This window comes from Heterocephalus glaber, unplaced genomic scaffold (genome assembly GCF_053883595.1).
Source record: "Heterocephalus glaber isolate CG9 unplaced genomic scaffold, H.glaber_assembly_v1.0 deba00001608, whole genome shotgun sequence".
In the NCBI taxonomy this organism is placed as follows: Eukaryota; Metazoa; Chordata; class Mammalia; order Rodentia; family Bathyergidae; genus Heterocephalus; species Heterocephalus glaber.
The window spans coordinates 40,448,814-40,465,340 of record NW_028258379.1 but is presented as its reverse complement, the minus strand read 5'-3'; the positions used below and the strand labels follow the sequence as shown (position 1 = coordinate 40,465,340).

At 42.7% G+C, this 16,527-nt stretch overlaps 1 protein-coding gene across 6 annotated transcripts in view; it reads right to left on the bottom strand.

The window, feature by feature from the left end:
• Tdrd9 (tudor domain containing 9) overlaps positions 1–16,527 on the bottom strand; it is a 93,753-nt gene that overhangs the window by 52,681 nt on the left and 24,545 nt on the right. For 5 of the 6 annotated variants that reach the window (XR_002389080.2, XM_004837467.3, XM_021243746.2 and 2 more), the window contains 3 exons: positions 13,534–13,614; positions 10,728–10,892; positions 2,047–2,150 (listed from right to left, as the gene is read on the bottom strand). Coding sequence is in view for 5 of the 6 variants with exons in the window: in XM_004837467.3 (XP_004837524.1) it covers positions 2,047–2,150; positions 10,728–10,892; positions 13,534–13,614 (350 nt within the window). In the remaining variant the exon portion in view is untranslated. The remainder of the gene's footprint in view (positions 1–2,046; positions 2,151–10,727; positions 10,893–13,533; positions 13,615–16,527) is intronic. The other variant, XM_021243750.2, reaches the window with a different exon arrangement.

Sequence of the window (16,527 nt, the reverse complement as noted above, 5' to 3'; positions counted from 1 at the left end):
TTGCTTGCTGAGACAGGGTCTCACTATGTACGTCAGGCCAGCCTTGAACTCACTACGCAGCTCAAGCTGGCCTCAGATTCATGGTGATTCTCCTGCCTCAGCCTCCTGAGTACTAGGAACGTATTCCAAGTCTCCTAGCAAAAAGAGGAAAATGCTTTTTTAGAATAATCTCAGAATAACAGAAAGCAAAGCAAATTTAGAACACCATTAATATAATAATGGACTCAGACAAGATCATCAGTGGGTGTTAAAGCTACCGGAAGAAGCCTGTTGGGTAGCATCAGAGACACCAATGCTGAGACTCAGAAACCTTCTGAAACTCAAGCAAGATACACGAAAAGGAATCCACACCTACTCTCTGTGGGCTGTAGAACATCAAAGATAAAGAATCCAGGTGAAAGTTGGCCAGACTAAAAACACAGATTTACCCAGAATGGGCAATCAGACCAAAAGGTGACTTTTTACTGCAATAACAGAAGCCAGAAGATTATGGGAAAATATCATCAAAATATAGAAAAGACAATAAAAATAGGTGTACTCTGCTATCTCATAGTAAGGCATAGCTCAATAATGTTACATAAATGAAATTAGAAAAAGAAGTATAAGGAGATATGTACATAGCAACTTAGACTTTATATAGGTTGAGCATCTCTAACCTGAAAATCTGAAATGCTCCAAAATCCAAACTTCTCCTGTCTCTGTCAAAAACTTTGGATTCTGGAACATTGTGGATTTGGTGTTTTCACAATAGGGATGCTCATGGGGCTGGGGATTTGGCTCAGAGGCACAGTGCCTGCCTTGTAAGCACAAGGTCCTGAGTTCCATCCCTGGTACCAAAAAAAAAAAAAAAAATCTTTCACATTAGGGATGCTCATCCAGAAAGCCTATGCAAATATTTCAAATCTGAAAAACCCCAAAATATGAAACACTTCTCACTCCAAGCATTTCAGATACTGGATATTCAACCTACATCTAACAAAACTAAATTTCAAAATGAGATAAATGCATATGTTAAATAGCAAGATTAAGTGATTTCACAATGTCAAACCATTGTGCTGCATACAGTACTTTTCTTTTGAGGCAAGGTCTCACTTTGTAGTGCAGGCTGGCCTTGGACTTGAACTCACTATGTAGCCCAGGCTGGCCTTGAACTTGCAGTGATCCTCCTGTCTCAGCCTCTGGAGTGCTAGGACTATTGGCGTGTACCACCACACCCAGCTGACAGTAAATACTTGTAATACTATTGGTCAATTTTTAAATGTTTTAAGAATGAGAAAGATAAAAGAAAATTTTAGCTATATAAAAACTGAAAACATTTACCAACAGACTCTTCCAAGAATGAAAGTGATCCAAGAAAAAAAGTCTAAATTTCATAACTAAGGACTCATGTGGGGCCGCATGGCTAAGGCCTATAAGAGAAAAGCCATCCCAATAATCTAGTCCTGGTTGCCAGGAGGAGGTGGAATCTACATGTTCATTGTTGTCCTTAAAATGTAAGTGCTATTTATGAGCTGTAGTAAAAGTGGCACAGTAAAACTTCAGTAATAGAGTGTGATATTTTAAAATTATAGACTCTAGTCAGCACTTCCAACTAAAACTGTCCTTCTGAAGGGAAAACATGTCCCAAGTTCAAAGAATCAGCTAAAGAAATCAATGCCGGGACTACAAGAGAATCCTGCTGAGCATCAGGAATATATCATGCTAACAAATAAAAACAAAGGCAAAGACAGGCTTCTGATAGATTCTACTAACGCAGTAAAGTTCCCCAAGGAGCAATGTGACAGCTATCTATCTGTCTGAGAAACTATTCCTCCTCCAGGCTACAGATCCTAGCTTTTAACCCTAAAGCTGCACTCAGCATGACTCACTACTTTACATGCAAATTGCCAGTAAAACACTTCCAAAATACTAGTCTGGTTTTAAAATATATGCAGTGGCTATTGAAAAGATAGCTGCAGTGACATCTTCATACTGTAAAAAGTTTCAAGTGAGTGACAAGGGCTTCAAGTCACACGCACACTGAAGCACAGGAAGACTGCCTCTTACCCTCTCTCCTTCACCTCCAAGTCATCAAACAGCTGAATGAGGGAGACAGCAACTTCGTAGACATCCTTTGTTATCAGTGGCTCCTCCAGGAGACAGGGAGAGAGCTGAAAGCAGTAAAAGGAAAAGGCTGGAACACTAAAACAGGATTACAGAAGAAATGCGGCGTTGGATGGTTACATTCCCCTTTGGTACATCCCTCCAACAAACACTCCCAGCAAAAATAACACCATGTGTAGCCAAGCCTTGACCACTGGCTGTGCTCGGGCACCTGACATGTATGGTGCTGTACTCAGCAGCCACCTTTGCCAGTCACTGGAGCAGGGGTGGGATCAGAGCTCCAACACAGATGAAATGCTCGGCAGGAAATCTGCTCTGAAGGCACAGGACGAGCTGCCCTGGAGGTCTAGAGCCAAGGAGGCTTGGGTCTGCAGCCCATGCCCCCGCCTGTCACAGCCCTGCCTCTATGAGCCCTACAGTTCCACACCCTCCCAACTGCCCATTGGAAGTGCCGGGAATGGCAGGGTCACATCTGCCAATGTGCCATTAGAGATAACCCCATGAGGAGGCTGTCTGCCAGGGCTGAGGAGACGACTAGACTGCTTTCAATTGTGTATTAAAACAAAGCCAACCCAGGCCCAGGCGGCTCAGAAGCTCACCTCAAGTGCCTCTGCAGAAGGCCGGGCACCAACCACAGGTGGCCATGCCTGGAGGCAGGCGGAGACGCAGCCTTCCAGGAGCTGACGCCACAGCCTGGGACGCATCCCTACATCATCCTTCAAGCAGCTACACCAGAAGCCCCACAAAACCTATTTACAGGCTTTCTGAAATTTTCCTGGAGTGAGAAGAGCTGGTTACCACATTCCCACTGGCCTTGAACCACTGGTGGTACATTCGTGACTATCCTATCGGGCGGCTTGTACAACTGGTGGTACAAAAAGATCTAATCACTAATAAAATTAATAAAAAGCAGCCCAATAATCCCTTTCTCATTATCACTACAGTTCTGGCGATATGACAAGCTCACTTTGTTTATTAATCATTCTGAAGAAGCATGGCTAATACTTTCCTGATATACCAACCCTATCTTAAATACTTCTGCTTTACCCAAACAATAACCAATATTCACCATAACACAACTGTACAAAAAGAAGAAAAAGGTGTATGTTCCACAAACTCCAACAGTAGTATCCAAACCCACCCACAAATAAGCCATGCTAAAAGCATGTCACTACTCACAAGTAACTCCAGTGAGTGCTAGAACCCAAAACTGGTGAGAACTTTTTAAACACCCTGATAGGGCACCAAACATAGCCCTGCTTACCCATCAGCCCTGAAAAGATGATGAAACATAGTAGTTATGGGCCTTGTTGTGTGCCAGACCTGGAACAAACACAGAGACCCAGACCAACAGTCCACAGCAAGTGTAAGTGGGGGGTCAGGAGATGGGATGCAGAGTGTCCACCCAGGCCACGCTGCCATTCTTCCCACTCAGGTTCGCCCATTGTGATTTTGTCCTCAGAATGAGGCAGAAGCCACAGTGTTTCTGTCCTAAGTAGAGGCCCTGGAGCCTGGGACTTCTGCCAGTACAAGGACATCACATCTTGGCTGGCCAGCAAATCCTAAAAGACAAGGAGGGAATCCATGCAGCAAGAGAGATAAAAGGCCTTGCAGGCAGTGGGGAAAGAAATGGTGCTAGAGACAGGTGGCATCCAGTTGAAGTGGATTAATTCCTAACAATAAGAATTAGATCCTATTGGGCCAGGAATTTAGCTCAGTGGTTTCGCCACCTGCCGTGCAAGCACAAGGACCCGAGTTCAAATCCCAGTACCAAAAAAAAACAACCAAACAAAAAAGAATTAGACCCTATCCAGAGTGCGTAAAGGCTGAACTTCAGGTTGGAGGGGTGTGGACACGAAACACCTGCACAATAGCCTTCTTTACACAAAGAGCAGACTCACTGAGAGAGAAATTAGGGAAACAATTCCTTTCAAAATAGCATTCAAAAAGTGAAATATCTAGGAATCGATCTAACAAAGGAAGCAAAAGACCTCTACACTGAAAACTACAGCACTCTGAAAAAGGAGATTGAGGAGGATATAAGAAAATGGAAAGACATCCCTTGTTCCTGGGTAGGAAAAACCAATATAGTGAAAATGACCATACTTCCAAAACTACTATATAGATTTAATGCAATACCGACTGAAATTCCAACAGTATATTTCACAGAACTAGAGAAAACAATCCAAAAATTCATTTGGAACCAGAGGAGACCTAGAATAGCAAAAGCAATTCTAGGCAACAGAGACATGGCAGGGGGTTATCACAATCCGCAATTTGAAACTATTATGAAGCTACTGTGATAAAAACAGCATGGTACTGGCAAAGAAACAGACCTGAGGATCAGTGGAATAGATTAGAAGATGCAGAAACAACTCCAGACATACTCAGCCACCTCATCTTTGACAAAGGAGCCAACCACCCTCATTGGAGAGAAGATAGCCTATTTAATAAATGGTGTTGGAAAAACTGGATTTCAACCTGCCAAAGATTAAAACTAGACCCATATCTATCACCACGTACTAAACTAAGATCGAAGTGGATTAAAGATCTAAATATTAAGACAGAAACACTAAACTTGCTGGAAGATAAGTTAAGTAGAACTCTTGAAGACATTGGCATAGGAAAAGACTTTATGAACAAAACCTCAGTAGCACGGAACTAGCACAAAGAATCAACAACTGGGATCTCATCTTATTCAAAAGCTTCTACACTGCAAGAGAAACCACCAACAGAGCTAAGAGACAACCTACAATGTGGGGAAAAAAATTTAGCAGCTGTACCTCAGAAAAAGGACTACTATCTAAAATATATAAAGAACTGAAAAAAATCAGACCCCCCCCCCACCGGGCCAGGGATTTAGCTCAGTGGTTTCGCCGCCTGTTGTGCAAGCACAGGGACCTAAGTTAGATCCCCAGTGCCAAAAAAAAAAAAAAAATCAGACCCCCCAAATTCAAAGACTCAATTCAAAAATGGGCATCTGAAATGAACAGACATTTCTCAGTCAAAGAAGTAAAAGCAGAAAATAAACATATGAAAAAATGTTCAACATCACTGGTCATTTGAGAGATGCAGATGAAAACAACACTGAGATTCCACTTCACCCCAGAAAGAATGGCTATCAAGAAATCAACCAATAACAAATGCTGGTGGGGGTGTGGGGAGAAAGGAACCCTTCTCCATTGTTGGTGGGAGTGTAGACTGGTGCAACCACTGTGGAAATCAGTATGGAGACACCTCAAAGAACTAGGACTAGAGGTCCCATTTGATCCAGCTATTCCCCTGCTGGGTATCTTCCCAAAAGAATTAAAAGCATCATACCACAGCAATATATGTGCACCCATGTTTATAGCGGCACAGTTTGTAATAGCTAAAGCTTAGAAACAGCTTAATTGTTCATCAATTGGAAATTGGATAAAGACGATGTGGCTTTTTTTATAAAATGGAGTACTACTCAGCCATAAAGAATGAGAAACTAGAGACATTTATAGCTAAATGGATGCATATCGAGGCCATATTCTTAAGTAAAATAAATAGGACACTCATGTGTAAATACCAAATAGTTTCTCTGGTGTGAGAAACTGAAAGTGTAAATAAGGATTAAAATGATTAAAACCAATAATTGATAGGGCTGGGGATGTAGCTCAGTGGTTCTGGTGCCTGCCTCGCAAGCACAAGGACCGGAGTTCGATCCCTGGTACCAAAAAAACAGTAATTGATAATTTGAAATAGGAAGAAAAGGTCCAAAAGGGTAGGAGAAGTGGGAGGGGAAGGGGAAAAGAAAGAAGGGAAAGGAAAAATTATGAGAAAAGGAAAAAATGGAAACAAAGTCTTTTTATATAGGGAAGGGTGGAGAGGGTGAAGGGCACCCAGGGAATGGGGAAAAAATAAGAACCAAGATATATCATGTACAGGTACAAGCACCCAATGATAAATGTAAACGTACTGTATACCTAAAATGTACCAATAGAAGAATTTAAGCCAAAAAAGAAAGAAGAAAGAAAGAAAGAAAGAAAGAAAGAAAGAAAGAAAGAAAGAAAGAAAGACAAGACAAGACAGAAAGACAGACCTGTAGCCGGGCCTGAGGACGCTCTACTTCTGGATCTCCATGGCAGATGTGCACCTTGGATTCACTGGTGTGCACACCGACATTCTATGCACCTTTCTGCAATACCAACTTCCCACAATGAATGAAATTGTCTACTGCAAGTTGTACTATGAAAAATAAAAGATGAAAGAACACAGAAAGGGAAAAGCCACAGCCGGCAAGAGAAAACCCCAGGAGTGCACCAGGGGACCCAGGGAAGGTAAGATCAGTGGCCAGCAGCATCCGACCTCAGAGGCCAAGGAAGCCAAGGGCAGAGCTCTGCTGCCTTAGCAAGAAGGCCACAGAGACCCAAGTAAACACACTGCAAGCTAGGCAGGGACAGCAGGGCCACGCTGAGAACCCAGGATGACCGGAGGTAGACACCCTGAGTCCACACAAAGTTTGCAAAGGCTATAGAGAATCTCGGACCAGAGGAGGGTGCTTTTGAAGATGAAAGAAACTCATTTATGTTCAAATGTGGACAACCAAGGAAGACGAGAGAGATAATAAGGTAAGAAGAGGCTGCAAGATCCCTGAGAAGGGAGAAGGGATGAGAGAGAAACATGGGCAGAAAGGCCGTGCTCCACACTAGGAGGGAGCCTCTCCCTGGGGGCCTGGAGAGAGAGGGAAAGTCATATGACACCAGTAGGAGTAATAACACAACTGGGACCTGAACAAAGGTCCTCTGACTTCAAAAACTATGTGACAGAATCTATACAGAACGCAACTTTCATAGTTCAAAAGTAACACACAGGGACCAGACATACACCTCAGTAGTAGAGCACGTGCTTAGCATGGACAAGGCCCTAGGTCTGATCCCCAGTGCAAAAAACAACTTTATACAATCAAGTCTTGCATATTCATTCACTGAACTATTTACTGTGCGGCTCTAGGTACCACAGACAGGGCGTTTCATAAGCAATGCTAAGCCAGGGGCTCACTAGCCTGCTAAATGTAACCCACCACAAGCTGAAGGGGGCCTGCCTGCCTAGATGCTGGCTGTTTCAACTCCAGGGGCTCAGAGAGCAAAGGCCCAGGTCTGACCCACTCCTCACCATGCCCACAAGGAATCATCTAAATGGCTGTGTGCTCTGACATACAAAACAAAGCAACATCAAGAAGAATTAAACTTTAGCCAGTTGAAAGACTAGTAAACCACCTCACATTACAAAATGGTCAGAAAAAGCCAATGTTATAAATAAGTATTCCCTCCTCCCGACCTGAGTAAGGAGAGCACTTTCTGACTTGCTTCTGAAGAGAACAGAAAGGAGAAAGGAAAGAGAAAGTAACATTACTCTGGAGAACACAACCTTGGCCAGTAGATCAAGGTTAAAGTCACCAGTGATGAGTCATGGTAACAATGTGCACCCATGACAGCTAACAAAATGGCACTTTACCATGTGGTCTCCAGTCTAATCACAAGAAAACCAGCAGTCAAATCCCAATAGGGGTGTGTCCTACGAAACACCTGACCAGGACTCCTCCAGACTGTCAAGGTCATCAACAAAGAAAGGGGCTGTGGACCACGCCTGCCGCCTGCCTCGCAAGTGCAAGATTGTGAGTTTGATTCCCAGGACCAAAAAAAAAAAGCAAAGAAAGTCTGAGAAGCTGTCATTGCCAAAAGGAGACTTTTTAAAAGTACTACAAACTAACAGGATTATAATAGGTGTTTACTATAAAATTCTTTCCATTTTTCTTTGAAATACTGTTATTTAAAAGCTGGATAAAAAGAAGCGCTACATTTAATGGTCATCATGGGCCTGCCTCTGACATGATTTGCTTTGCCAAACTGTCTTTGTAAGTCAGGTGAACCCTCCATGTAATAGAAGATGGGCGGAAGTGGAGGGGTGCGAGGGATGGAACCCAAGGCCTTCACACGTTGAACAAGTGCTCTCCGCTACACTATACCCCTAGCACCCACGCCCACAGTCCCTGTGTTGTGTTGTTGTTTTGTCTGCAGTAGTGGGACTGAACCCAGGGCCTTCACACTGAGCTTCTTCCTCAGCCCTTTTTACTTTTCTTTTCGTACTTTAAGACAGAGCCTCACTAAGTCACTAAATTGTCCAGGCTGGGCTCAAACTTGCAGTCCTCCTGCCTCAGCCTCTCAGAGTGCTCGGATTACAGGCATGTGGCACCAACCTGGGTCCCAAATGTTTTTAATATCCAAACTCCTATTCAGAACAACTGGGAAGCACCCACCAAAATGACATACGTACACATTCTTTGACCTAGCAACTCTCCTTCCAGGAATGGATGTTCTAGAAGACACAGCCTAAGGGATCCTTGGGGTTCTCATGCGGACTGGGGGCATTATTCCCCAGGGAACATTTAGCAATCTCTCGAAGCATTTCAGCCGTAGTAAGGGAGGAGAGTGAGAGGTGTTCAATGCATCCAGTGGGTGAGGGCCAGGAATAAACGTCCTACAACGTGCAAGATGGCCCCACCATACAGAACGATCTGGACCCCAAGAGCACTGAGGCTCAGAAATGCCGACGTACAAGATAGACTCTGACATACATAGTGATATGTGGGCAAAGTTATTCACTTTTGTAGTACAACCAGAAATACCTGAGATTCACATGAAGGAATGTTATATTATCTCTAAAAAGAAAATGAGGAAAACTACATACCAGTATGAAGAAATGTGGAAAACTAGGTCAAAGAGCAAGGTGAGCACAGAATGCTACCACATCAGAGAAAGAGAGCAACAGCATACTCATCCTTTCTGCACAGGCATAAAAATGTGTGCAAGGACACACACGTGTAAATACCGAATAGTTTCCCTAGTGTGAGAAACTGAAAGTGTAAATAAGGACTAAAAGGTATAATAGGTAATGTGAAACAAGAAGAAAAGGGGCAAAGGGGAAGGGAAGTGGGAGGGGTAGGGGAAAGGAAAGAAGGGAATGGAATTAATATGAGAAAATGAAAAAATGGAACCAAAGTCTTTGTAAATAGGGAGGGATGGAGGGGTTGAAGGGAGGGCAGGGGAAGGGGGAAAAAATAAGAACCAAGGGAGATTATGTAAAGGTGCAAATTTCCAATGATGCATGTCATTATACTGTATACCTTAAATGTACCAATAAAATAAAATTGTTTTAAAAATGTGCACAAGGAATCATAAGAAACCCTAACAGTAGTCTCCTCTTGTAGGAAGGCTGTTGGATGGACAAAAGACAGGAGGAAGCAGGACGAAGTGGTTCTTTGCTTTGCTCTTTTTTCTCTTGCAGTGCAGAGCCTTGAACCTGCTAGACAAGTCTGCAGGGGACAGCAACATTGATTATGCCCAAAGCAGGCTGTAAGCAGTGCAGGCTGTAAAGAGGTGAGCTTCAAATTGGCTCATTTTAAGAAGTGAGTCTGACTGAAACTTACATGACTTATAGGAGCACCTCATAAGCACCTCAGCGGCGCACAGGTTAGCATGCCCTGCCCGCCAATGGCCAAAGCCAAGACCAGAGTCGTGGCTTGTGAAACTGTGGGCCTCAATATGAGATAACACAGCAGCTGAGTCTGAGTAGCTCACACCCAGAGTCCATTCCTATAACTAAAATCTTTTTTTTTTTGGTACTGGGGATTGAACTTGGGACCCTGTGCTTGCAAGGCAGGCAGCAGAACCACTGAGCTAAATCCCTGGCCTTTGACTAAAATCTTCTTGACTAGAAGGACAAGGTTCTAATTAGAATCCTATATTTTGTCTATTCTATTCCTAATTTGAGAATTCTTTGTCTTTTCCCTTTACAAGCCTTGCCTGCACAGTATCTATAGCAACTGCACAGCTGCACATTCTCTCAGGTAGTCCTGTCCTCGCACGTAGCTCACCTTTACCCCAATTGATTACCAATAAAAATAAGTAGCTTGGACTAACCAGAGCCTTTGCTGGTTTCTCAGCACTGGCCATCCTGGCTCCCCATTTCTCTGTCTCTTTAGTTCTACCTTTTAGTTTTTCTTCAGCCTTGCATCGTACACTGGGCAGGAGACTGGAATCTATTGCAGAGGTTTCCAATACAAGTCCTCCACCACTGAGCTGCACTCCCAGCAGGGGCAGGAAGACCTGTCACACCTGCTTTGACTTTTGATGTCCAAGTCCTCTAAATGTGCCACCCTTATGAAAGCAATTTTAAATCCACTGCAACTTTTCATAAGAATGTGTTCTACCAATTCTTCACTGTCACAATGCAAATCCTCCTCCTGCACCTTACTCTGGAAAATTTAAGTTTAATCAAAGCTGTATTTGAAATAAAATTACTTTCTCCCACCAAGTGAATTTACAATTTGGAGCTGACCAAAATCTGACATTTTCTTTTTCAATGACGTGAAACCATCCCTGAAATTGTCCCAGGGATGTGCACTGTATTTATTGTGCTCAGCATTTATGACAATATACCTAGGAGCCCCTTCCTTTACTCCTCTCCAACCTTTTCCTCCCATCTCTCTGCTCTGACTACAAATAGGGATTTGCAGCCATAGATGGTAAATACAGGTTTATTTGGATCAAATACAAAATTCTGCTCAATGTAACAAACAATACATCGCAACATACCCCACTACGATAAATGTGCTGCAAGTCATTAAGATAGTACTCTTCAATCGAATGGGGCACGCCTTCCACTTCAAAAACATACGCAGGATTCATCTTGTTCTGAACAGGAACAGCAAAGTAGTCTGCAAACTCTTTGCAGTTGATGGTAGCCGACATCAGGACGACCTACCAAGAAGAAAGACCACTCAGACACACAGTGACAATGCTGATCACTGAAATGGAAGCACTGGGCACCCAGGCACATCTACGGCATCACTCCTGTATTCAGTAACTTTTGCAACTTCTAAAAATATCTTGAATTAAGCTCATGTACTGGACAAATTGTTACACTTCAGAGAATGCTCGGAGACACTAACTTTTACTATTCTTCTTCAATTATTTTAGCAAATGAGAAAACACATTCCTTCAAAAATCTAAGTTATAATTGTACCAGGAAATAAATTTTTAAAAATAAGTTACTAGATAATGTGCTCCAGAAAAATGAGTAAACCAACAAAGAAAAAGACAAGAGGTCCGGAGAACCTTGACTATACCCACGGGACCAGAGGCACCCAAGAAAAGACCTGTGCAGCACCAAGGGAACCAGCCCGGTGCTCAGTGGTTTGGCCTATGCAGGCTTGGGGCTGACTGCAGTTTCCAGGTCTGCCAAAAAGAAGACACAGCAATATCAAACCAACACACAAAACCAACAGCCTTCCTACGCAACAGTAGCCTGCCAAAAATAAGTTAAGGAAACAAGTCCATTTACAATAGCTTCAATAGATGATTGAGAGAGAGAGAGAGAGAGAGAGAGAGAGAGAGAGAGAGAGAGAGAGAGAGAGAGAAAAGGAAAGAAGGAAAGAAAGAAAGAAGGAAGGAAGGAAGGAAGGAAGGAAAGAAAGAAAAGTAAGAAAGAAAGAGAAAGAAAGAATACCTAGGAGTCAACCTAACCAAGAAGACAAAAGGCCTCTACAGTGAAAATTACAGAACACTGAAGAAAGAAATTAAGACTTTAGAAAATGGAAAGGCCAGGCCAGGGATTTAGCTCAGTGGTTCCACCACTTGCCTCGCAAGCAGAAGATCCTGAGTTCAATCTCCAGTACCAAAAAAAAAAAAAAAACAGTAAGGCCATTGGTAGAACTAATATCATTAAAGTGACATTATTGGGCCAGGGATATAGCTCAGTGGTGCTGCATCTGCCTCCCAAGTGCAAGGTCCTTAGTTCAATCTCCAGTACCAAAAAAAAATGACATTACGTTACCAAGAGCAATCACAGAATCAATGTGATTCCTATTAAAATACGAACAGCATTCTCACAGAACTTTTTTAAAATCCTAAAATTTATATAGAAACACAAAAGAGCCAGAATTGCCAAAGCAATCCTGAGGGGAAAAAAAGCAATGCTGTAGGCATCATCATACCTGATCTCCAAAGCCATAGTAATAAAAACAACATGGTATTGTGACAAAACCAGACAGGTAGACTAATAAAACAGAACAGAAGCACAGAAACAAGCCCATGCACCTATAGCCACCTGAATTTTTACAAAACAGCCAAAAACATACACTGAAGAAAAGATAGCTTCTTTAACAAATTTTTCTGGGAAAACTAGATGTCCACATGCAGAAGACTGAAACTAGATTACAATCTCTCACCCTGTACTAAAACCAAATCAAAATGGATCAAAGATCTAGATACAAGACTGGAAACCCTGCAATTGCTGGAGGGAAATAGTTGAAGTCATAAGCACCAGCAAAGACTTCCTGAAGGACCTCAATAGAGCAGGAAATAATATCGAGAATCCACAAATGGACCACATCAAATTAAAAAGCTTCTGCACAGCAAAGGAAACAATCAAGAGTGAAGAGACAACCTACAGAACTGGAGGAAAATCCTTCCAAGCTACTCTTCTACTAATCTAGAGGATTAATATCTAGAATATATAAAGAACCCAACACCAAAAAATCAGTAAGTGGGCAAAGAGGAATGAAAAGCCCTTCTCTCATACATTCTCCAGTCCCCTAGAGCAGCAAAGTGATGGACTGCCGAGTTCAGGATGCATTCATTTAGCACCGAGGATGAACTGGTCACCCGGCGGGAAAAGAGGAGAAACTTCTCCCCAAGCAAATGATCAGATTAGACCCTTGGACACTGAGCACCTCATGATTTAGAAAACAACTATCTTCCAGTAACAACAAATCCTTAACAATTCCATGCTATACTGGCATACATATTCCTATTGCTACCAAAGATGGTTCCCAAAGGACTCTGCTTAGCATAGCTGGATTTTTTTAGAAGACATAATTATTCTAAATCCTTCACTGTTTTGCCCTAGTTCCAATCTTCCTCCTTTTTGTTCAAATGAAAAAGGATATTTAACCATTCCCCCCTATGACCTTCAGTAGACTCATGACCTACACCTCTAAAACAGCCATTGATGCATATATTGTCCTTAAATTTCAAAACCCTTTGGTATTTTGGTGCTATTTCCAAAATGATGATTTCAGAGTCATCCCTTTAAACTGTGGTATTTATTCAAGCAAAAGCAAAGCTCCAAGACCCAGCATTTCATTATAGTCAACTATCATTAGATCATTTTCTGCAGCCTGGACAAAGTGCCAGAATTGAATGCAATATAATAACCAAAAAGTATTTCATAGTGCGTCCATAAAAGGACACCTTCCTGCCCACTCCATGGCAAGACCTGGGGTACTACACGTGATGGCCAATTTTAAGAGACTGGGCCCAGTTGTTTCTGTTAAAATAGGGAGAAACAAACTAGACAATAAATCTCAAGTATTTATGTTACTCAGAATATCAAATTTACCTTCACAAAACGTGAATTTGTTCTTAAAAGTTTTCGGACTACCAACAGCAAGAAATCCATTTCTTCAGTGCGCTCATGTACCTACAATATAAAAAGGGGACACTCCACATGGCATCAAGGAACACACATGGCACTGCTGAATGAGCAGAGGGAAAGGGGGTCTTAATGCACCCCTGGGGGACAGGGGACCAAACCATTTCTCGTTGAATGCAGCTCTCCAGGGAAATGGCAACACTCCTGGGTAAGAGGAAACAAAGGGCATCTGCCCACAAATCAGAGGGTACATGTGGGTCACTGTCATTTCTGTGTCTCTTTAGGGCCTTGGCATCTGGCAGAGCAATGTCGAGTATCCTTGGCTCTTTCCACTTAATGTTAATAGATTCCCCAGGTCACTATGACCACTAACAGAGCCCTACCCTACCCTTCCCAAGCACAGAGGACGACTGGGCCCATTGCTAACCCCTCTGTAACCAAAGGGCTGCACATACCTGCATTGTAATAAAAAGTATTAGAAAATAAGGGAAGTTGATTACTTATTTACATTAACTATTTGTATATGTTTATATATAGCCCAAGACAGTTCCTTTTCATTCAATATAGCCCAGGCAAGATGGGCGTGTCTAGCCTACAGCCTGTGGTTGGAGGCTCATGACCTCCCTACACATCTGCTGACTCCTGCCATAGTCTAAAGGCTCGCTGTTATTTTAGCAAGTGCAGGGACATTATGATTTAAATCTAGATGTCCCCCCAAAGCCTCATGAGGTCATAGGTGGAGCTTTTCAGAGGTGGCTGGATCTAGAGTGTGTGATGCTGGGATTAAAGATGTGATGCTGGGGTTGATTCACGGTGCAATGCTAGGATTAATGGTGCTCCACCTGGGTGTGAGTGGATAGAATATAAGGGACAGAAAGAGGGCTGCTATTATCACTGTTTGTCCCTTGCTGCTTGCTACTTTTGCTGCCTTCTGCCTGCCATGAATTGTTTCTCCACTGTGATGCGCCCATGCCATGCCACCCTGCCTTGGAGCCAGCCAATATGGACTGAAACCTCTACAAACTGTGAACTGAAATAAACCTTTCCTTGTTTGAGTTTGGGTGTTAGGTATTTTGTCTCAGCAACGAGAACAATAACTAAGACAAGGGATATAGAAGTAGCAATCTAATACTGGCCAGGGAGTCACATATCATGTTCCACAATAGGCAGAGTATACCTCACACAGATGGGCAAGGTTGGCCCTGGACAAGCTGGGCCAGCCATAAGCAAGTAAACCAGGACACGGTTAGGGTCTGAGGTAAACAGGTAGAAGTTGAAGAGCAGTGGCACAGGGCCTTCTTAGAGAAGCAGCTGCCTCCTAGCCCTGCTCAAACAGAGATGGAGACATAGATTAAGCGACCCAAGGATCCACAGCTGTTCCTTCCCACTCTGCCTCACCTGGACCAGCCAGGGACAAGGGTCATTTCTGTAAAAGAATCTAGTTACTCTACTTGGTCAGGATACCTCAGTGGACAAGGGGACAGTAAGATTCTCCCTGGAGACATTTGTCTGCCACTGTGCAGAGCAGCCTAAAGTTGAAGAAGGGAGCCTTCTCCTCAAAAGAGGTAAAAGGGCTGATGCTTCTTTCTATAGCAAGTTCTATTCCAGGCCCTGTGGTACATCTTGCTACCGTTAATTGACACACACATCAAAAGCGAGTGGCAAGACCTCATGCCAACCACAGCCCTATGGTAGGATTTCAGCCTCTACTAAGCTCCCCAGCCCCACATCACACCCCTGCAATCCTATGTGCTAAGTGGTACTTCTGATCCCTCCAGAAAAGAGCCACATTTTCAGGCAGAGGTATTGATAAGGTTTTAAACACAGGAGTTTGGGGTAGACCTACTTCTGAAGCTCCTGGGAAAGTTGCTGAAACACATCTTCCACCCAGAAAAATTACTCTTGAAAATACAGCTGGGCATGGTGGTGCACACCTGTAATCACAGCACTCTGGCAGGCTGAGGGTGGAGGATCACAAATTCAAGCCCAGCTTGGGCAATTTACTGAGATCTTATCACAAAATGAAAAGTAAAAAACAACTGGAGATGTAGCTCAGTGTGAAGGCACTGGGTTCAGTCCCCAGTACAGGGAGGGAAGAAAGGAGGGAGGAGAGAAAGAAAAATACAAACATCAATCAAATATTCCTTCCTACCAAGAAAAGTCCAGAAAGTGTAGGGGAAGGGGAGAAATAAAAAAAACCTAAGACAGGCACAGAGATAAGGGTTACAATACTTTATTAGAGTTTTTACATCATGGCTAATTGGAGTTCTATATTCCCCACTTATCTATATATCAAATTCTTTTTCCTTGTTTGGGAAGTTTTCTGCCATTACTTCTTGAACAGGTTTTTTATGTCATTTGCGCTATCTCCTGCTTTTTCATTGACTCTGATCAATCTTATATTATTCTTCTTTGCATCATCTAGCAGCTGCTGGATTTCTTGTGGTCCCTTGCTATTTTTAAGAAATCTTTCTTTTCATGATCACTAACCACAATCCTGTTTTCTATATCTGATATTCTGTCCTCACATTGGCTCATTCTGCTGCATATACTTTCAAAGGCATTTTTAATCTCCTGGATATCTGTTTAAGTCTGTTTCATGGATTCCATTTCTTTCCTCTGCAGGGCATTCATAGTTTCCATTATGTTCCTGAGCTCCTCTATCTTTTTATTTGTATCTGTTTTACAGTCACTAAGCATGTCTTTCATTCTGGTCACCATCTTTGTAGTTATCTGAGAAATTATTTCTGCTCTGATTTTTTGTAGAGCCTTGTTCATCTGCTTTGTTACTTCCACTGTTACCACCTCAGAGTCCAGGTGGGTGGCTTTCAGAGTGTTCCACCTCATTGCCCTGAGTTTGCCTTTGGTGACCTGAAAGCCTGGGGAGGTTGCAACTTGTTTAAGTGTCTTCTCATTTTGTATTTTTTTAAGTTTAATTCCTAGGTTGATGCTTATAAATTA